The sequence below is a fragment of the Hyla sarda genome, chromosome 5, assembly GCF_029499605.1.
Source record: "Hyla sarda isolate aHylSar1 chromosome 5, aHylSar1.hap1, whole genome shotgun sequence".
In the NCBI taxonomy this organism is placed as follows: domain Eukaryota; kingdom Metazoa; phylum Chordata; class Amphibia; order Anura; family Hylidae; genus Hyla; species Hyla sarda.
In genome coordinates this window covers 327,922,261-327,941,583 of record NC_079193.1, presented here as the reverse complement: position 1 = coordinate 327,941,583, position 19,323 = coordinate 327,922,261, and the positions used below count along the sequence as shown (strand labels likewise).

At 41.2% G+C, this 19,323-nt stretch overlaps 1 protein-coding gene across 2 annotated transcripts in view; it reads left to right on the top strand.

The window, feature by feature from the left end:
• Positions 1-19,323, top strand: part of NECAB1 (N-terminal EF-hand calcium binding protein 1) — a 309,035-nt gene that overhangs the window by 139,338 nt on the left and 150,374 nt on the right. For both annotated transcript variants that reach the window (XM_056522357.1, XM_056522356.1), the window contains exon 6: positions 13,773-13,909. In XM_056522357.1, coding sequence (XP_056378332.1) covers positions 13,773-13,909 — 137 coding nt within the window. The remainder of the gene's footprint in view (positions 1-13,772; positions 13,910-19,323) is intronic.

Sequence of the window (19,323 nt, the reverse complement as noted above, 5' to 3'; positions counted from 1 at the left end):
TCCTTTTACCCCTTGTAAAAATTCAAAAATTGGGTCTACAAGAACATGCAAGTGTAAAAAATGAAGATTGTGAATTTTCTCCTTCACTTTGCTGCTATTCCTGTGAAACACCTAAAGGGTTAACACCCTTACTGAATGTCATTTTGAATACTTTGGAGGGTGTAGTTTTTATAATGGGGTCATTTATGGGGTATTTCTAATATGAAGACCCTTCAAATCCACTTCAAACCTGAACTGGTCCCTGAAAAATAGTGAGTTTGAAAATTTTGTGAAAAATTGGAAAATTGCTGCTGAACTTTGAAGCCCTCTGGTGTCTTCGAAAAGTAAAAACTCATCAGTTTTATGATGAAAACATAAAGTAGACATATTGTATATGTGAATTAAAAAAAAAATTATTTGGAATATCCATTTTCCTTACAAGCAGAGAGCTTCAAAGTTAGAAAAAAGCAAAATTTTCAATTTTTTCATCAAATTTGGGGATTTTTCACCAAGAAAGGATGCAAGTCACCACAAAAATTTACCACCATGTTAAAGTAGAATATGTCACGAAAAAACAATCTCGGAATCAGAATGATAACTAAAAGCATTCCAGAGTTATTAATGTTTAAAGTGACAATGGTCAGATGTTCAAAAAACGCTCTGGTATTAAGGTGTAAAATGGCCTGGTCCTTAAGGGGTTAAAGGGGTACTCCGGTGGAAAACATTTTTTTTTTGTTTTTTAATCAACTGGTGCCAGAAAGTTAAACAGATTTGTAAATGACTTCTATTAAAAAATATTTACCCTTCCAGTACTTTTTAGAAGCTGTATGTTACAGAGGAAATTATTTTCTTTCTTTTTTTTTTCTTGTCCACTGTGCTCTCTGCTGACACCTCTGTCCATGTCAGGAACTGTCCAGAGCAGCATAGGTTTGCAATGGGGATTTTCCCCTGCTCTGGACAGTACCTGATATGGGCATCAGGTGTCAGCAGAGAGCACTGTGGACAAGAGAAAAAATAAATTCAAAATGAAAAGAATTAGCATACAGCTTCTAAAAAGTACTGGAAGGGCAATGATTTTTTAATAGAAGTAATTTACAAATCTGTTTAACTTTTATTAAAAAATAAAATGTTTTCCACCGGAGTACCCCTTTAAGTCCTTTCATCAGCCCAAGGCATTGTACTGTTTACTTCCTAGTATTTGGCAGAGAACATAGAAAGATTAAAATAATTCAATTTATATAGTTTTGAGAAGAGATATGTAATGAGGGGACATGATAAATTCTAATGCCCTGTACAAAAATATAAGGTGATGTTAACCCCCCTCAGAGACAAGGGGGGGGGGGGGGACTAAAGGTTCTGTTTCAGAGTGGACAAATCTTCTTTACAGGGTACTCTGGTTGAAAACTTTTTTTTTTTTTTTTTTTTTAAATCAACTGGTGCCAGAAAGTTAAACAGATTTGTAAATTACTTCTATTAAAAAATCTTAATCCTTCCAGTATCTATCAGCTCAGCGGCTGTATGTTTCAGAGGAAGTTCTTTTCTTTTTTAATTTCTTTTCTGTCTGACCACATTGCTCTCTGCTGACACCTCTGTCCATGTCAGGAACTGTCCAGAGCAGAAGCACATCCCCATAGCAAACCTCTCCTGCGCTGGACAGTTCCTGACATGGACAGAGGTGTCAGCAGAGATCACTGTGGTCAGACAGAAAATAAATTAAAAAGGAAAGAATTTCCTGTGGAGCATATAGCAGCTGATAAGTATTGGAAGGGTAAAGATTTTTTTTATTAGAAGTAATTAAAAAATCTGTTTATCTTTCTGGCACCAGTTGATTTAAAAACATTTTTTTCCATAGGAGTACCCCTTTAATATAGAATCTATAAATCTTTGGCAACACAAACAGTAAACAGCTTTGTGAAGGGCTTTGAATATTTCTTGAACAATATAAGGTAAATAATATAACAATGCTGGATGATCACAAGACAGCAGACCATGACTTCACCTATAGTAGTTTCTGGGTCTTAACAGTTGCTACCAGTCCTAAGATACCCCCAGGACTTACAGTAGGGCTGAATTGTATAACTGTTAGACAGTCATCAGAACAAATAAATAAAATCATGCATTAATGAGAGCAGGTAGCATATAACATAAACAAGACTGATACTGATCTTTAATCCAACCCTCCAACCTCCTTGTCTCTTACCTATATCATTTTCTACCTTTTTTTGCTTGTGTCTTTCCCCCTCACTTCTATTTCCAGGCCTTTAATATGAGCACAGTGGGAATTCTCTGTTTCCCACAATTCATGTAACCTGTTATTTCATCCAACAGCTGCAGATGTTTTTCCGTGAGATTATCTGCATTTCCACATACCTAAAGCACTGTTCAAAAGTTAGAGATCATCATTTTTGATTACTATTCCACAGAAAACAACCATTCCATTACAGTGTAATGTGTACAGTGTAGTATAGTACATACCGATAGGGTTTTGAACACAGGTCGAAAATAGCGGAAATAATGTTCTATTTAGTCATTGAGATTTTTATATCAAAGGGTACAACAGAGGGGGGGGGGGGGAAATTGAATCAACTGTTAAAGAAAGTTAAACAGATTTGTAAATTGTAAATATTTAAAAATCTTAATCCTTCCAGTACTAATAAGCAGCTGTATGCTCCAGAGGAAGTTGTGTAGTTCTTTCCAGTCTGACCACAGTGCTCTCTGCTGACACTGAAATAGAAACTGTATGAAGCACGGGAGGTTTCTCTAGCTCTGGACAGTTCCTGACATGGACAGAGGTGGCAGCAGAGAACACTGTGGTCAGACTGGAAAGAACTACCAACTTCCTCTGGAGCATACAGCAGCTGATAAGTACTGGAAGGATTAAGATTTTTAAATTGAAGTAATTTACAAATCTGTATAATTTTCTGGTACCAGCTGACTTGAAATATCTTTTCCTCAGAGTCTCCTTTAAAATAATTTTTTATTGAACCTATTCCTGTAAAATAACTTACATGTACAGAGATCATTGTAAGCAGTGTGCCTCTCCCCCGCTTGCTCTCCTGATTAGGTGTCTCAGCACTGGGACCTCCACCGATCCAAACTTTTGACATGTCTCTGTGACATGTCAAAAGTTTTTTTTTTTTTCTTTCAATGGCAGGTAAACTTATTGTTCTAGCAATCTGTCAAAAGTTTTGAATGGCGGGGGTGTAAGTGTTTAGACCTCAGCTGATCAGAAGAATGAGCTGGGAGAAGTCTGTGCTGCCACGCTGTCCCCTCCCTGCTCGATTATGAGACATGAATCTGGGAGAGAACACACTGAGCACAAACTTCTCCAGGCTCGTTCTCCTGATCGGTGGAGGCCTGAACACTCAGACCCTTGCTGATCAAAACTTTTGGCATGTTGCTAGGACTGTCAAAAGTTTGTCCAAATGACAGGGCCCATTTAAAGAGGTAGTATCAAAAAACATATTCCCTATCCGGGCGGGTGATCGCGGGGGTCTCCATGAATGCAGTGTGTTGACCATGGCATGAAGCTGTGACCGACACACCACCTCTATGCATCTCTATAGGAGAGGCGGAGAACCTCGAACGCTGTATCTCCAGCTCTCCCGTAGAGATGCATGGAGGGGGCATGCCGGCCACAGCTTTGTGCATCAGAAACTTGTCCCCTATCCTAAGGGATATGTTTTTGATACTATATAACTCCTTTAAAGGGGTACTCGACTGCCCCATCGTTCAAAACATTTTGTTCTGAACTTTTTGGAGCAGGCGGCGGGGGTCGTGAAGTCACGACCACGCCCCCTGGTGACTTCACGACCATGCCCCCTCAATGAAAGTCTGTGGGAGGGGGCGTTGCAACCACCATTAGTGTTGCTCGTGAATATTCTCAATTCGAATTTTAATCGCGAATATCGCATATTCGCGAATTCGTGAATATAGCATTATATATTCGTAATTACAAATATTCGTTTTTTCGCATATGCAACCAATCAGATGGCTGCTTTCAGTTTTTTCACAAGGCCTCTGCAAAATGAAAGAAGTGATCTGATTGGTCGCTATTGGCAACTCAGGATCTTTTCCTGGAAAAGTTTCTGAGTTGCCCATAGCAACCAGATTGCTTCCTTCATTTTGCAGAGGCCTTTTCAAAAATGAAGGAAGCAATCTGATTGGTTGCTATGGGCAACTCAGCAGCTTTTCCAGGAAAGTAAAGTTGAACCACAACACTGTAACACTCTGTCCCACCCCGGGACTCGAACCAGTGGTGGTCTTCCATTCCACTGTGCTGCCGAGACAGTCCTGCTTATCTTACTGTTTTACATGCCGTGAGATCCCCATAGACCACATTGGGCCTATTGGTTTCAATGGGCAAAAAATCACAGAGCTAATGCACTAGTCATAGTGCATTATACCATTAAAGAAGGGAGGGCTCAATATTCACGAATATGCGCATATATTTTCGCATATGCGCAAAAAAAAGTGAATATGTGAATTTCGCGAATATATGACGAATATTCGTCCATATATTCGCGAAATATCGCGAATTCGAATATGGCCTATGCCGCTCATCACTAACCATCATGCCCCCTCCCATAGACTTGCATTGAGGGGACGTGATGTGATGTCACGTGGGGGCGTGGTCATGACATCACAACCCCCGCCACCTGCCCCCAGTGCTCTAAAAAGAATGCTGGATGCTGCACAGAGATCGCGGGGGCCCGAGCGGCGAGACCCCCACGATCAGACATCGCAGAATAATTCAGATGTCTAGGGGGGGAGGAAACCCCTTTAAGACATTAATGACTATTATGAGATGAAGTGAAGGAGAGTGGTCTTCTCTGTCCTCTGCAGTGCTGTGTACTGTATGTGAAATCACATATGAGTCCAGATGGCATCCTAGTGAATGTGATATATCTGGGTTTGCTATACCCTTGGGTCAAAAAAGTTCCTACGAATATTACAATCTGTCACTAAACATATGGCTAACAACAGGCCAAATATTCTCTTTACTTTTTGACTCCTTAAATGGTCCGCTTCTTTTATGATTCCACTTTATCTCAAGTGATTCTGTATTGTATTATCAGAGCCAGTTATGCTGTAAAGTATCAGTAGATTGTATTACGGGCATTTCACACATAAGATGACTTCTTATGGCATTTCAAGCAGGGAAGATTACGGACTCTGCGAGTGAACAAATGATCTGAGGGTTTTCGGCAGCGTGATTATCCCGTTCTTTGTTTGTATGGAACATTAATCCCACAGAGCAGCAAGTTCCAGCAGTGTCATTTCCTTCCTACTTTTAATAATACATAACTTTAACTTCTACTAAATTCTCTGAAAATGAGGTCGCAGAATAATTAAGTGACCCAAAAGCTATGATTTAAATCAAAGCTCCAACTTTGAAGGAAAAGGCCAAAAAGTATAGAAGAGTTCTGTAGGAATGGCCAATCGAATGTTAGACCAACTGTCAATCAAATGTTTGACCAACTGTCAATCGAATGTTTGACCAACTGTCAATTGATTATTTGTCTGACTAACTGTCAATCAAATGTTTATTTGACCAACTGCCAATCAAATGTTTGTATGACTAACTGTTAATCGAATAACTGTCATCTCTCCTGACCTCACCAAACATATGAACCTTCAGCTCGGCCGGTCACTCTTGTGTTGTCTATGGGGAAGAGTAAGCCGCAGCCAGACAGCCCCGATGCTGGCTTATTCCTTCCAAAACAAATAGGTTGGGCGAAAAAAATCCATCATGCCCAAGCCATCTTTCCACCAACAGCATCTGTGGGTGAAAAGTCAAGTGAGCACCGTATAACTTAGAGTAGTGTTTCCCAATTAGTGTGCCTGCAGTTGTTGCAAAACTACAGCTCCCAGCATGCCCGGACAGCCTTTTGGACAAAGTCTAGTAAGTGAGGGTGGGACTAGCACTCCTCTGTGCTTACTGCTGTCTTACCTCCTCAGATGGGGTTAAAGAGCAGCCTGCAGGTATCCGATGGAGAGACCCAGCACACCACAGCAAACTCAGGGAGGAAGTGAATGCATGGTGAGTTAGGGCGGGCTTAGTCCTTGCCTCATCACGTCCCTTCTTGAGCAGTGATGCCAGAATGAGTGAGCAGCAGAACAGAGATTTGTGAGCCAAATACAAAAGCTATACACATAAAAAAGATATGTAAAGCATTTGCATGACATACTAAATAACATATATAAGCAATTTTTTTTCTGATATGACAGGTAAGCTTTAACCGAGAGGCAGCACCTTCATCCTACAAATTAATCTATCTATGAATGATCAAAAAAACTAAAAATAACTTGTGTTGAAGCTAGAAATAATTGTACTCCCTGTAGACCGGAGCAGATTTTGGAGAAAGTCTTGCATTTTCCTGTGGGAGCAGAAAATGACAACTGAGGAGGAATAAGGGACACATCACTGGCATAGCAAATAATCTCCTATGGTAATGAAGCCTCGCTCCCTGATTAGATCACTCCAGGGACATGTTGCTGCAGTTTGTCAAAATGGCATCGAAAATCCCAGGAAATGGATAAAATAAGCCGTACTTGTTCTTTTTTTTTATTTTTGCCCTTCCTATATACACTGCTCTCACACAGTGCATGAAAATGATCAGGCCAATAACAGGAGGAGCTATTGAGGACTCCTGACGCCGACAAGCAATCAATATAGCAAGAGCTGAATTCCCTAGAATCGGACCCCTGCCAAGCTCATGGTCCTTCTTCTCACAACAGGGGGTCTGGGAGCAGTGATCATAGTTGTCCGAGGCAGATGACAATGTCTGGTCAGGTTGTATAGAATCCTGAGTCTGAAAATGATATATTGTTTAAATTAACTTTATATATATATATATATATATATATATATATATATATATATATATACATACACACACACAATATATATGAAAAATATATACTCTATATATACACTGATTCTTTTTAAACTTATGTTCCTATCTATATGAAAAACCTTGAAGTCTTAGTTTTCACATTGAGGCTCACAATAGACCAGTGTTTCCCAACCTGTGTGCCTCAACAAAAACTTTTTATATCGTGTAGATAATACCATTATATGAATTTTTGTAATATACATTGGTTAAAAAATGTGTATGTTTTTGTCCCTGCAGCTATTGCCTGTGTGTCTCTATGAGGAGTCCAAATACAGGAAGTGATGGTGGACAAACAGAGTTCTGTGCAGTGAGGCTCTGTGACATGCTACGGGCTCACACATCAGAATGATTGACAAGCCAGGAGCCTGCACAGACTCCTTCTTGTCCTACCCTCACTTCCTGTATTTGGACTCCTCATAGAGACACACGGGCAATAACCGCAGGGATAGCACTTTTTTACCCCAATATATACACATTTTTTAACCAATGTTTATTACAAATATACATATAATGGTATTATCTACATTCTATAAAGAGTTTTTGTTGACGACAGGTAAACTATAACTCTGAAACATGCCGCAGGCCTATTTCACTGGCCAAACAACACCACACAACATGCACACCTCATATACAACACATAAACCAGATTGCAACATCAAGACATAGACATACACACTTTGTCTGTCACTCACACTGCAGCCCACTGTTCACATAATTGTTCTCTTCCTGTGCCATGGCTTCCCACCATGCTGGTGTCTTACAGGTGGTGAGTTATAGCCTGCCATAGCTGCTACATCACTGATATGTTCCTCTTCAGCTTTAGTATTCTTTCAGACTTCTCTGAGGTTACCTTTTTTCAGATGCTTTGTTTGAAAACTGCTCCATACTTCTGCCTCAGGTATTGTTCTTTCAACTTAGTACAGGAAATCACTGAACATCATAAGGCCTTGGCTACTGATTGCTCACTTCCTGAAGAACAGCTCTATATATATATATATATATATATATATATATATATATAATGCAGCAAAAAATATACTTCAGTCTAATTCCTACATTTGGACTACTTTTAAAGAGTTGGGCAATACAACCCTTTATAATGTTTAAGTTTACCCCTTTATTGATGCCCCTCCAGACGTTTTTTTCCTAGTTCAACCTGATAGATGAGTCTCCTCCTAAAAGAAGAGACCTGTTGATCAAGTCAGTGTGCAGCAATATTGAGTAAAAATCATAGTTCATTGCAATAAAAGGAGCCTGTCAACGTTTTAGGCTGTGAATCTCTGATGAAAGGTTCCTTTCCAGCTCAGTAGAGCCATGAGAGGTCCAAATGTTGTAGTAAAAACAGCCATTAAAATGTGATAGTATGGCTCAGTGAAATCAGCGTTATACATACAGACTTTCCACCATATTTTTTTACATATTTACTACATTTTTGGGATCTTGAGATACTTGACCACTCTAGTCCACTATAGTGTTCTTACATAGAAATGTTGGACAATCACTGTAGTTATAGAAATGTATTATATATCATAGACGTGTATGTATTTGTCTTAACAGATTATGGTTATAAATTCTTCCCTGTAACTTTCTTTCATTAAAATGACTCTGACAGCAAATGAAAATATGAAAGAGATTCACTAATTGACAAACATTCAAGATCAGTGAATCCATAAAGTACCCCCTTAGGTGATCTATGAATTTATTCTGTTTTATGCTCAAACAAATTTTCACTCTTTTGTGAAATTCATATAGAAAAATAATAAAGAATAAGTAGTAGCTGCTTCCTTGTAATGGGATCAGTCGGCCAGTGTCAGGATATTGTGTGCACTCCTGCACTTGAGGTGCCTAGCCTTGCCAGCTCCAAAACATTTAGTGCACTGTGGCACACAACACCCTGGTGATGCTGGGCAATGTCAAGATGTCATATGCATTAAAAAAAACAGACAGCATCTGACATGGCCCAATGTACATTTCCCTACACCCAGTTATGTTTAGAGCCCCTAGGAAAGCTGGGTGTGTACCGAAACGTACGTTGCTGTGTTCTAACATCGTGGGGATTGTCCATGGTTCAATTAATGATTTGTCACAACTACCTTTATAGACTTCTACATTTTTACTTTTCATTATATGCTATGCAATGCTATATACTTATGGTCTGTGTTTTATTTAGTGCTTGCAATCTTTAGGTTTTATCTTCAGTTCTATTCATAGTTTAATACCCAACACCCAAATGTTTGCACATGGGTGTAGTGTCATTTACATTCTTTAATGACATAGATCACATACTAATGAAGATTGTAACACCCTACTGCTGGTATGACTTTGGACCAAACTTGGGGAAGGAGTCTAAGTATTCCTCTGGTCATCACCCTTTATCCCACTCCAGGATGTGGAAGCTAGGCTTTAGCTGCAGGGAAAATACCAGGTCCTGGTTAGGTGGTGGCTGGCCAGGCAGGCCAGAGCACACCGTTGCCAAGTACAGTGGATATAGACAGGAGGTTGGTAGTTATGTTGCAAAGCAGAGTTCAATGTAGCATAACTGAGTTTGAAGAGCAGCATAGCTGAGAAGCTCAGATGAAGCCAGGTGGTGCTGGCTAGATGAGAACACAGGTGTGGTTGACAGTCCAGGTCAGACACAGGAGGTCAGCAAGGTACAACAGGATCAGACAGAGTCTGGTGACACAGGATCAAAGGGCATGATCAATAACAGCCAACTTTACTTGTAGTAATCAACACTATTGCTCAGGCACTACAGCAAGGAAGGAGTGCTGTCATATAGGCAGTGCCTAGCAGGGTTTGTAGGAGGACAGGAATCAGGGATACGCATAGACTTTTAAAGAGACAGCCTGTACATGTGTGCCTAAAACAGGGCAAACTATTTAATAAAAAAAAAGTAGAAAACCACACCTACCTTTTAGATAAATAGTTGAAAGTGACAACTTTCTAGAAAAGAAAGAAAATTTTGGCAGGTGTTAAAAGCATGTTCAACATATTTTTGTTGTACCACAAGATGTACGAAACTCCAATAGTATATGACGGTCATATTGTTAGTAAATTTCATGCATTTTACAAATGAATTTAGTAGTATATGCTGAGATTATGCTTCTTTAGTGTCCAGCAGGAAAAGAGAGAATTTAGAGACTACAGCCCCTTTTATATTAGGGGGGCTGGACTAAAGCCCATTGGTTGCAAAGCCTGTAGGTCCTGAACCCAGGGAACTCTGGGTACATCACATAACAGTAGATCACATGACCCAGGAAGGTCTTATACATGTTATACATTTGTACAATCTTTATACATACTGAAGAATATGCACATAATGCATACAATGCATTTATATGAAGCAAGAACTGATGAGCAAGGGGGGAAGCCCTGCAGGAGAGCCCTATGGACTGCAAGGACTCTTCCTGAGGGGACTTAGGAAGGGTAAAGGACCATGTCCTGTACCGGGACACCACATGTGTTACTCACACAAGATAAACATATCCTTTTTTTGAGGCTACCCACCTCAGGACTCCGACTCTCATCAGAGGTTTCTCATAGCCTCCCAGTGCAGACGTGGTTACACCTTTTTTTAAGCCCAGTATTAATCAGCCTCAGCCCCTGTGCTGATTTGGGGCCAACCTAAAAATCTGGACTGGCCCCAGAAGGGGGTGAAAGGTCTCACTACCAATACTGCCTTACTCCAATAAAAATCCAGGCCAGATAACAGAATTTACTAAATTTCCTAACAAGTTAAAGGGGTACTCCGCTGCTCAGCATTTGGAACAAACTGTTCCGAACGCTGGAGCCGGCGGCGGGAGCGCGTGACCTCATAGTCCCGCCCCCTCATGATGTCACATCCCGCCCCCTCAATGCAAGTCTATGGGAGGGGGCGTGACAGCCGTCACGCCCCCTCCCATAGACTTGCATTGAGGGGGCGGGGCAGGACATAATGAGGGGTCTATGACGTCACACTGTCTCAAAATACCGATTCATATACACTTTCTGCATGTACAGCAGATATTCTTCATGTTTCCCTTCTAAACCCTTCTGACATACTGCTCCATCGTGCCACAGACGATCAGACGGCCTGGAAAGAAATGGAAGCAGACAGGTATATGGCAGATTTGCACGGGCAGCAGCGAGCGCTTCATGTAATGTGCTACAAGTAAATCCCAGATTGGTGGTGACACTTGTACAGTGAGTGCATCAAGGTGCTCTCCCCTATTATTCATGCTGTACCACATGGATTTACAGTTTACGTTATATGGCAGTAATTCTGTTTGTTGCTCCACATAGATATAACCGTGCGGATTCATTGGCAGGATAATTCCTCTGAAGGTTTAGTTTCTTCCGCTCGGCACAATTATATCTGATTCACAGATGAGTTGACAAGTTAAATTACTTCTTGTTTTTCCAGTACAAGAGGCGGCAAATACACAACTCGTCCGTGTTAGGAAATAGCAAGTGACAGCCAATTTTCCTAGGGCACAATATCTGTATATACTGGGAGACAGCTTGGAGATGGTCAGAAGCCAGCAAGGGCCATTGTGTCACTTCAATATGCACTGGTTACTTACACATCTGTCTGCTTTACTTAAAGGGGTTACCCAACATTACTCACTACATTTCTCTTAGATCACACAAAAGCTGAACAATATTATAAATATTTTAGACTGTTGGGTTTTAATATTATTGCCATGTGTGCCTTTAGTATCTGTTTTGGACACTTTTTTTTTCACCTTGCTAAATAGAATCCGCTCGTGCCCCAATGGAGTAAATTGACATCCCATCTTTAAGCCATCCAGCTAATATAATACTAACCAGTCAAGTGGCATCTGAATGAGGGGATCAGCTTGGACCTGGGGAATCATTCCCATGTTTATTTTTTTGTACTTTTCTGATCCAGTTATGGTTTTTTAGAACTGTTAGTATTTAGTTAGTAATTTCCTGTTATTTTAAGTCCCCTGATGAACCTCAGCATCAAATATAGGGTGAAAACACGTTGGGACTTATGTATGTTTAGCTAACAGGAACTGTGGGAGCAACATTTTTATGATTTAGGTTGATGTATTATGTGGCATAAATGTCCATTATCTCCCTTGATGTATTCTGACTGATCTGGTGGTATCTATAGAATTAAAATTTTGGCACATGCACATTTGTTTTTTCATGTACTTTTTAATGTATATCTAATACATTTTAAGTTTTACGTTTCTGGAGATATTTTTCTGTGATGTCACCTCATACTTTTCTAGAATGAAAATAAGTGCGGCTTTGGCAAGTTTCCTGTTTATGGCAGAAAACTGGTGTCATTTAAACCAAACATGCGCCAAAGATGTTGTAAATCTGTCAAACTACTTTATATATTTGGCACATCTTAGGCTCCTTTCACACAAGCATACAGAAGACCACTCCAAATTTCTTCAAAAAGTGGTCTTGTGGAGGTGATCTTCTCTGAGAAAATGGCCATTTTGCATAGTGTATGGTGGACTGAAAATCTGTCACAGGAAATCTGGATAAGGAGGTGGTCTTTTTAAAGAGGTGTCACTGTATATTTCATTTTTTTTGGACCCTAAAGGGGTATTTCAGCGAAAAATTACTTATATCCTATCCACAGGACAGGGGATAAGTAGCTGATCGCGGAGGTCTGACCGCTGGGGCACCCCACGATCTCCAGGAAGGGACTTCAGCACTCTCAGTGATAGCTTGGGTCGTCTACCGGTAAGCGGCACGGGCTCCATTCTTTTCTAAGGGAGAGCCAATGATGCTCGAGAGCTGTGCTAGCGTCTTTTTGGCGCTCCCATAGAAATGAATGGAGCATATGCCAGTTGCAGCATGTGCTCCTCACAGAGCGCTGTTTCCCTTCCTGGTGCCCTGGGGCCCCAGCTGTCAGACCCCAACCAACCCCCAGGATCAGGGGATAAGTTAATTTTCTGTATTATTAATCAATTATTATTAATGCTATGCAATAAAATGGTTTTAAAATTATATAAAAGCCCCTTCTTTTTACAAACAACCCCCCTCCCCCCCCCAAAATTTTTTTTTAAATAAATAAGAAATACAAAAAATAATAATAAATATATTTGATATTGCCAAAATACCAAACTCTAAAAATGCTGATTTTGATCACATCGTATATCAGAAAATATACAAACTGCAGACAGCCCTCAGACAGCCCCATATACGCAAAAAAAAAGTTATAGAGGTCAGACTAGGGCAATTTTAGGCATGCTGAATTTATTATAAAAAAAGTTTAACTTTAGTAATATATGTAGTATAATAATAGAAGAACTATAAAAATTGGGTATTGTATTAATCACATTGATCTACAGAATAAAGAGAACATGTCCTTTTTACTATAAAGTGCACTGTGTAAAAACAAAAAGAAAAAAAAAGTTGCAAAATGGCCATCGCTTTATACATTTTTGGGGTTTCTCCATACATATTATGGTAAAGTAAAAGTTGTCATTACAAAGTACAATTAGTTGTGCCTCTTAAAAGGCAAGGAGGAAAAAACAAAAACGAAAAAAAAAAAAAGGCTGTGTCCTCAAGGGGTTAAAGTATCGGTGCGATAGATACGCCTCCTCTCAGACAAAATTTGGTGACATTTTTCTTCATGTTAATTTTGGCAGAACCTTATCTTCTATTGCAGGGTTTCCCCAACCAGGGTGCCTCCAGCTGTTGCAAAACTATAACTCCCAGCATGCGCCAAAGGCTGTCCGGGCATGCTGGGAGTTGTAGTTTTGCAACAGCTGGAGTCATCCTGGTTGGGGAGCACAGTTCTCCTGACTATTCCTGTAGACACTCTCTGTACGATGGAGGGGGCGGCTCGGAGCGCTCTACATTTAATTGCATTTTGGAACGATATAAAGTAATTTGTGTCTCACGTGAGTTTTTGCTTCATTTCAGCAATATCAAAACGCTTCAAAACTGGAACAGTTTGTGACACGTTTTTTGTTGAAAGAAACACTCAACCAGCTGCAGTCTCTACAGAACTCATTAGAATGCGCCATGGAAACAACGGAGGAGCAGACCCGCCAGGAAAGGTAGGTTTATACAGATGCGTCGCTATGTATGCATCTCATTGTACCTTCCACTAGAAATGGCTTGGTTGTCTCCGAACATATGGATAGAAACTTGGTTTAATATTCTATTGCTTTTTAAAAAGTCTCAGCGTTATACATTGTTGTTGCTGTGTTTTGGACATTTCTTAAAGGGGCAGTTCCATAATAATACAGGATATTACTATCAAATGCTACTAAGACAAGTGGTGTATTCCATCTCACTCCCAGAGGTGCGCTCGGACTGGACTGGACCTGTCCACACAAATGGCAAGAAGAAAAAGACTTGTCCAGCGCTGGTTCGTGAAAAGCGGAACTTCTTTATTAAGACAAAATGGTTGCCATGGGAAACAACGAGGATACAGGTAGCGTGTGACGCGTTTTGGCCCTGTGGGCCGAAACGTGTCACACGCTACCTGTATACTTTTTGTTTCCCATGGCAACCCTTTTGTCTTAATGGTATGACTAAGGCCCTGCGGGCTGAAACGCGTCACATGCTACCAGTATCTTTGTTGTTTCCCATGGCAACTATTTTGTCTTAATAAAGAAGTTCCGCTTTTCACGAACCAGCGCTGGACAAGTCTTTTTCTTCTTACCAAATGCTACTGTCACATGATTGGTGGGGGTCCTACATAGGTTAAGGAGGCCCCATAGCAAATATCCAAAAGACCTGATAATATGGCTTCTAAAATCCCCCCCCCCCCCCCCAGAACTGAAGGATCTGATGTTTATTTCCCCTTTACTCTTTCATCATCCACTAGTCAATACCCCTCTCTATTAATTTGCTGACAATGCAGTTTCATGGAGAGAGGAGTTTGTTACCAATAGAACAATGAATGAGACCAGAATGAGAACAACCAGGATGGGGCCCCTATCTTCTAGGGCCCCACAGCAGCTGTATTGCATGCCACTATGGTAATGGTGGCTCTCACGATGGCTCTCTCACTTCTTAATTTCCGCTTGCGGAATTCCGCCTCAAATTAAAGCCCATAGACTTCTACTGGATTCCGGACTCCCATTCACACTTTTGAATTTCCGCTTGTGGATTTCCGCTAGCGGAATTCAGCAAGTGGAAATTTAGAAGTGTGAATGGGAGTCCGGAATCCCATAGAAGTCTATGGGCTTTAATTTAAGGTGGAATTCCGCAAGCGGGAATTCTGCCATGTGAATAGACCCTCTCTAAAAATGTCACACAAACCCTTTGCATAAATATTCTTCTCTGCTCTTTGCTAACATTTTATCCTTTTCTGCTTAAAAATGTCATGGTTTTCGTTTCCACTTTTACCCCTTTGTTGATAATGTGACAAGTATCCTGGTCTCCTGAAAACCACAAATTGGGCTTCAGGCTGTATCGGCTTTATTAGAGACACTTCAGCTATTCCGGGGGTGTTATTCATCTCAGGAAAGTGACATCCGTGACACATGAGGATGCCGGTCTGTCCTTACTCTTTGAATATTCTGATAAACTGTAGGTGTTATGCGATGGGGCTTTGAAGTCTCTAAACATATCCATGAGCCCTTGACAACTTTTTAGAAAGTCTTTTTACACCTAGAACCAATCCCTTTTGCCTCGGAGGATAATCTGACTTGCAAATCCCAGACTGCGGATGCAAAAGCACAAGACAGGAAACATTTTTTTCCTTGTATGAAGTATAAAAGGTTCCCAACTGAGCAATGGAGTCTTAGATACCCATAATGCTTGAACTGTAGTTTTATAATGTGCCTCTACTTTTTATACTATTATTTCCAAAAAATCTCCACTATCAAATAAAAAAAAGTTACAGAAAAGGTGCATGTGGTCTTCATACATACATAGCTTAAAAGGGTTTCCCAATTCTTTATTTTTTACCATTGTTCTTATAACTAGGGATGTCCCGATACCATTTTTTTAAGACCGAGTACGAGTACCGATACTTTAATTCTAGTATTCGCCGATACCAAGTACGAGTACTTTTATACTTTTACCCCCCGTTTAGACAGCGGCAGGGCCCCCCCCCCCCTGTTTAGACAGCGGCAGGCCCCCCCCCCGTTTAGACAGCGGCAGGGCCCCCCCTTTTAGACAGCAGCAGCAGGGCCCCCCTTTAGACAGCAGCAGCAGGGCCCCCCTTTAGACAGCAGCAGCAGGGCCCCCCTTTAGACAGCAGCAGCAGGGCCCCTCTTTAGACAGCAGAAGCAGGGCCCCCCTTTAGACAGCAGCAGTAGGGCCCCCCTTTAGACAGCAGCAGCAGGGCCCCCCGTACACATTAGCAGCAGCACACAGCTCACCTGCGGCTGTCCTCCGTCTGGTGCTACCGCTCCACTGCCCCGTTCTTGCGTCCTCCCGGTCCGAATCATGTTGTCCTATGGAGGAGCATGTGACATATACGTCACTCCGCTTCCTCCGTAGCGTTACGCTGGGCGCAGGGGAGGAGGCGGAGTGACGTGTGTGTCACATGCTCCTCCATGGAACACTATGAAGCGGACAGGAGGACCGGAGAACGGGGCAGCAGAGCGGCAGCAGGTATCCGACATGGTATCGGGGACATTAAACGAGTCCCCGATACCATGTAAATGGCTAGTATCAGCCTCAATACCGATACTAGTATCGGTATCGGGACATCCCTACATATAACGATAATATACAAAATTTTAAAGTTCCCCTTTCATTATAAAAACATTTGACACGTCGCAGAGAGTGAAACATTTTGACTGGTCAGGATCTGAGTGTTCAGACAACAACTGATCATTAGAACGATCTGGGAGAAGCGCATGTGCATGGAGACGGAAAAGGCAACAAGCAGGGAGACGCTCTTAAAGGGGTATTCCACCCCAAAGGATAGGGGATAAGATGTCTGATTGTGGAGGTCTGGCCCCTGGAGCCCCCCGTGTGCTCGGTACTGGCTTTCTGAACATTCATGTCTACTGGAGGGGGCAGGGTGTGACAACACGATCACTGCCAGCCAAAGCTGGCATTTTGAACATAAAAGTTCTGGGTGCCAGCACAGAGATCGTGGGGGTTCCCAGCGGCAGGACCCCGCGACAAGACATCTTATCCCCTATCCTTTGGATAGGGAATAATATGCCTAGAAGCAGAATACCCCTTTAATAGCATTCTTCTCCCTGCTTGTTCTATTGATCAGTGTGGGTCTGAACACTCAATCAATTAAAAACTTTTGAGATGAGACCTGTTGATAGAGATAATGGTCTTTGTTGTATTCATGTTGTGTGTGCCTTTAGTCTCTAAAAAACATCAGAAAAAACGACAGAAAAACTGCAACTGCTTTGGCCGGAGTTTTTCCCTGGAGTTTAAGGAGATAAGTAGTGATGCCCCAAAGTCACTAGAGACGGAGCTTAAACCAGGAATGAGGGTGGTAAATGAGGCTTTGTGTGTTTTTAGCATGCCTTTTTGGTTCAAAAGGGCATGTTAAAATTGTAGTGTGAACAGATCATCTATGGCAGTGTATTCAAAAGAGGGAGCCTCCAGTTTTATGCACTTTAGTCATCACGACCTCCGTAGATGCTGAAAGTATAACTTTTTTGCTGGAAAAAAATTTGATAGTCTCACTAGGCTGAGATTTTGGAAAGCTGCCACTAAGCTCAAAATCACAGGAAAGCGGCCAAAATTAGGGCAAAAACACCAAATGGGTTCGGCGACCAACTGCTGGGACCCCCCGCAAACTCCGGGATGGGATCCCTTCTCGGTCAGTGAGGAGTGTGTGTCATCTACTGGTAGATGGCTCGCGCTCCATACATTTCTATGGGAGTGTCAATGATTTCCGAGTGCTGGACTTGGGTCTCTTCGGAGCTCCCATAGAAATCAATGGAGCGTGTTCCATCTACATCACACACTCCTCACTCAGAGCAGGGGTTACGTTCCGGAGATCACGGGGGGAGGGGGGGAGCATTTCTGGCATCTGTTACTTGGTTGTCTGTTTTGGCATTCACCATGCTGGATCAATATTGCTATATTTTAATATTTCCACTTCTGTTTTTGGGAAAAAGGGGGTGACTTGGTATTTTATTAATGAAGGATTTTTTTTTTTTTTCAGATTTTAAAACCCTTTTTTTTTGTTTTGTTCATTCTACATTTTTCTTTCCCTCTCAGAGATAATCATTCGATTGTTTATACAGTACACTGCAATACATATTTATTGTAATGTCCTGTCAAAACTGCAATTTACTAATACTACATGCCTATAGTACATTTAACATGGCAGCCAGTGGGGGTGATCGGAACCTTCAGTGCCTGGTGATTAACAGGAAAAAACATCATTGAAACTAGCAGAATGCAGCTCTCTGGGTTTGGGGGTATGGAGAGGACTTGACCCCCTAGCCTGCTCTATACACAATCTCATGTCTGTCATGGGGCATTAAAGGGGTGTCCAGCCAAAACTAACTTATCCTCTACCCACAGGATAGGAAATAAGTAGATGATCACGGGGAGTCCAACCGCTGCGACCCCCAGCATTCTCCGGTGCGGGACCCCATCGCTCAGTGAGGTAGATGGCACGTGCTCCATTAATTTCTATGGGAGTGCTGGAGATGCTGAGTGCTGTACTCGGGTCTCTTCAGCGCTCCCATAGAAAGCAAATGTTCCTCACTGAGATGGGGTCCCATTCTGTAGATCATTAGGGTCCAAGCAGTCAAACTCCCCACAATGAGCTAGTTATCCCCTGTCCTGGGGATAGGGCATAAGTTAGGTATCACTGGCCAACCCCTTTGAAGGGGTACTCCAGTGGAAAAAAATTTTTTTAACCCCTTCCCTCTTTGGCGATTTTTCATTTTTGCACTTTAGTTTTTTCCTCCTCACTTTCAAAAAATCATAACAATTAAAATTTTCCACCTAAAAATCCATATGAGGGCTTGTTCTTTGCACCAACAATTTTACTTTGTAATACCATTCATAATTTCACCACAAAATCTACTGAAAAACCAGCAAAAAATTATTTGTGGGGCAAAATTGGAAAAAAAGAAGCCATTTTGTAATTTTCTATGCAGTTCAGTTTTCAGTAAAATTGCACCTTATATTTATTCTGTAGGTCCATACGGTCGGAAGGATCCCCAATTTATATAGGTTTGATTTTATTTCACTGCTAAAAAAAATTATAACTACATGCACAAAAATTAATATGTTGAAAAATGTCCTCTTCTGACCCCTATAACTTTTTATTTTTCCATATAAGGGGCAGTATGAGGGCTCATTTTTTTGCGCTGTGATCTGAAGTTTTTATTGGTACCATTTTAGTTTTGATCAGACTTTTTGATCACTTTTACTAATTTTTTTATGGTCTAAAAAGTGATCCAAAATACGCTATTTCGGACTTTGGAATTTTTTTACATGTACGCCATTGACCGTGCGGTTTAATTAACGATATATTTATAGTTCGCACATTTACGCATGCGGCGATACCACATATATA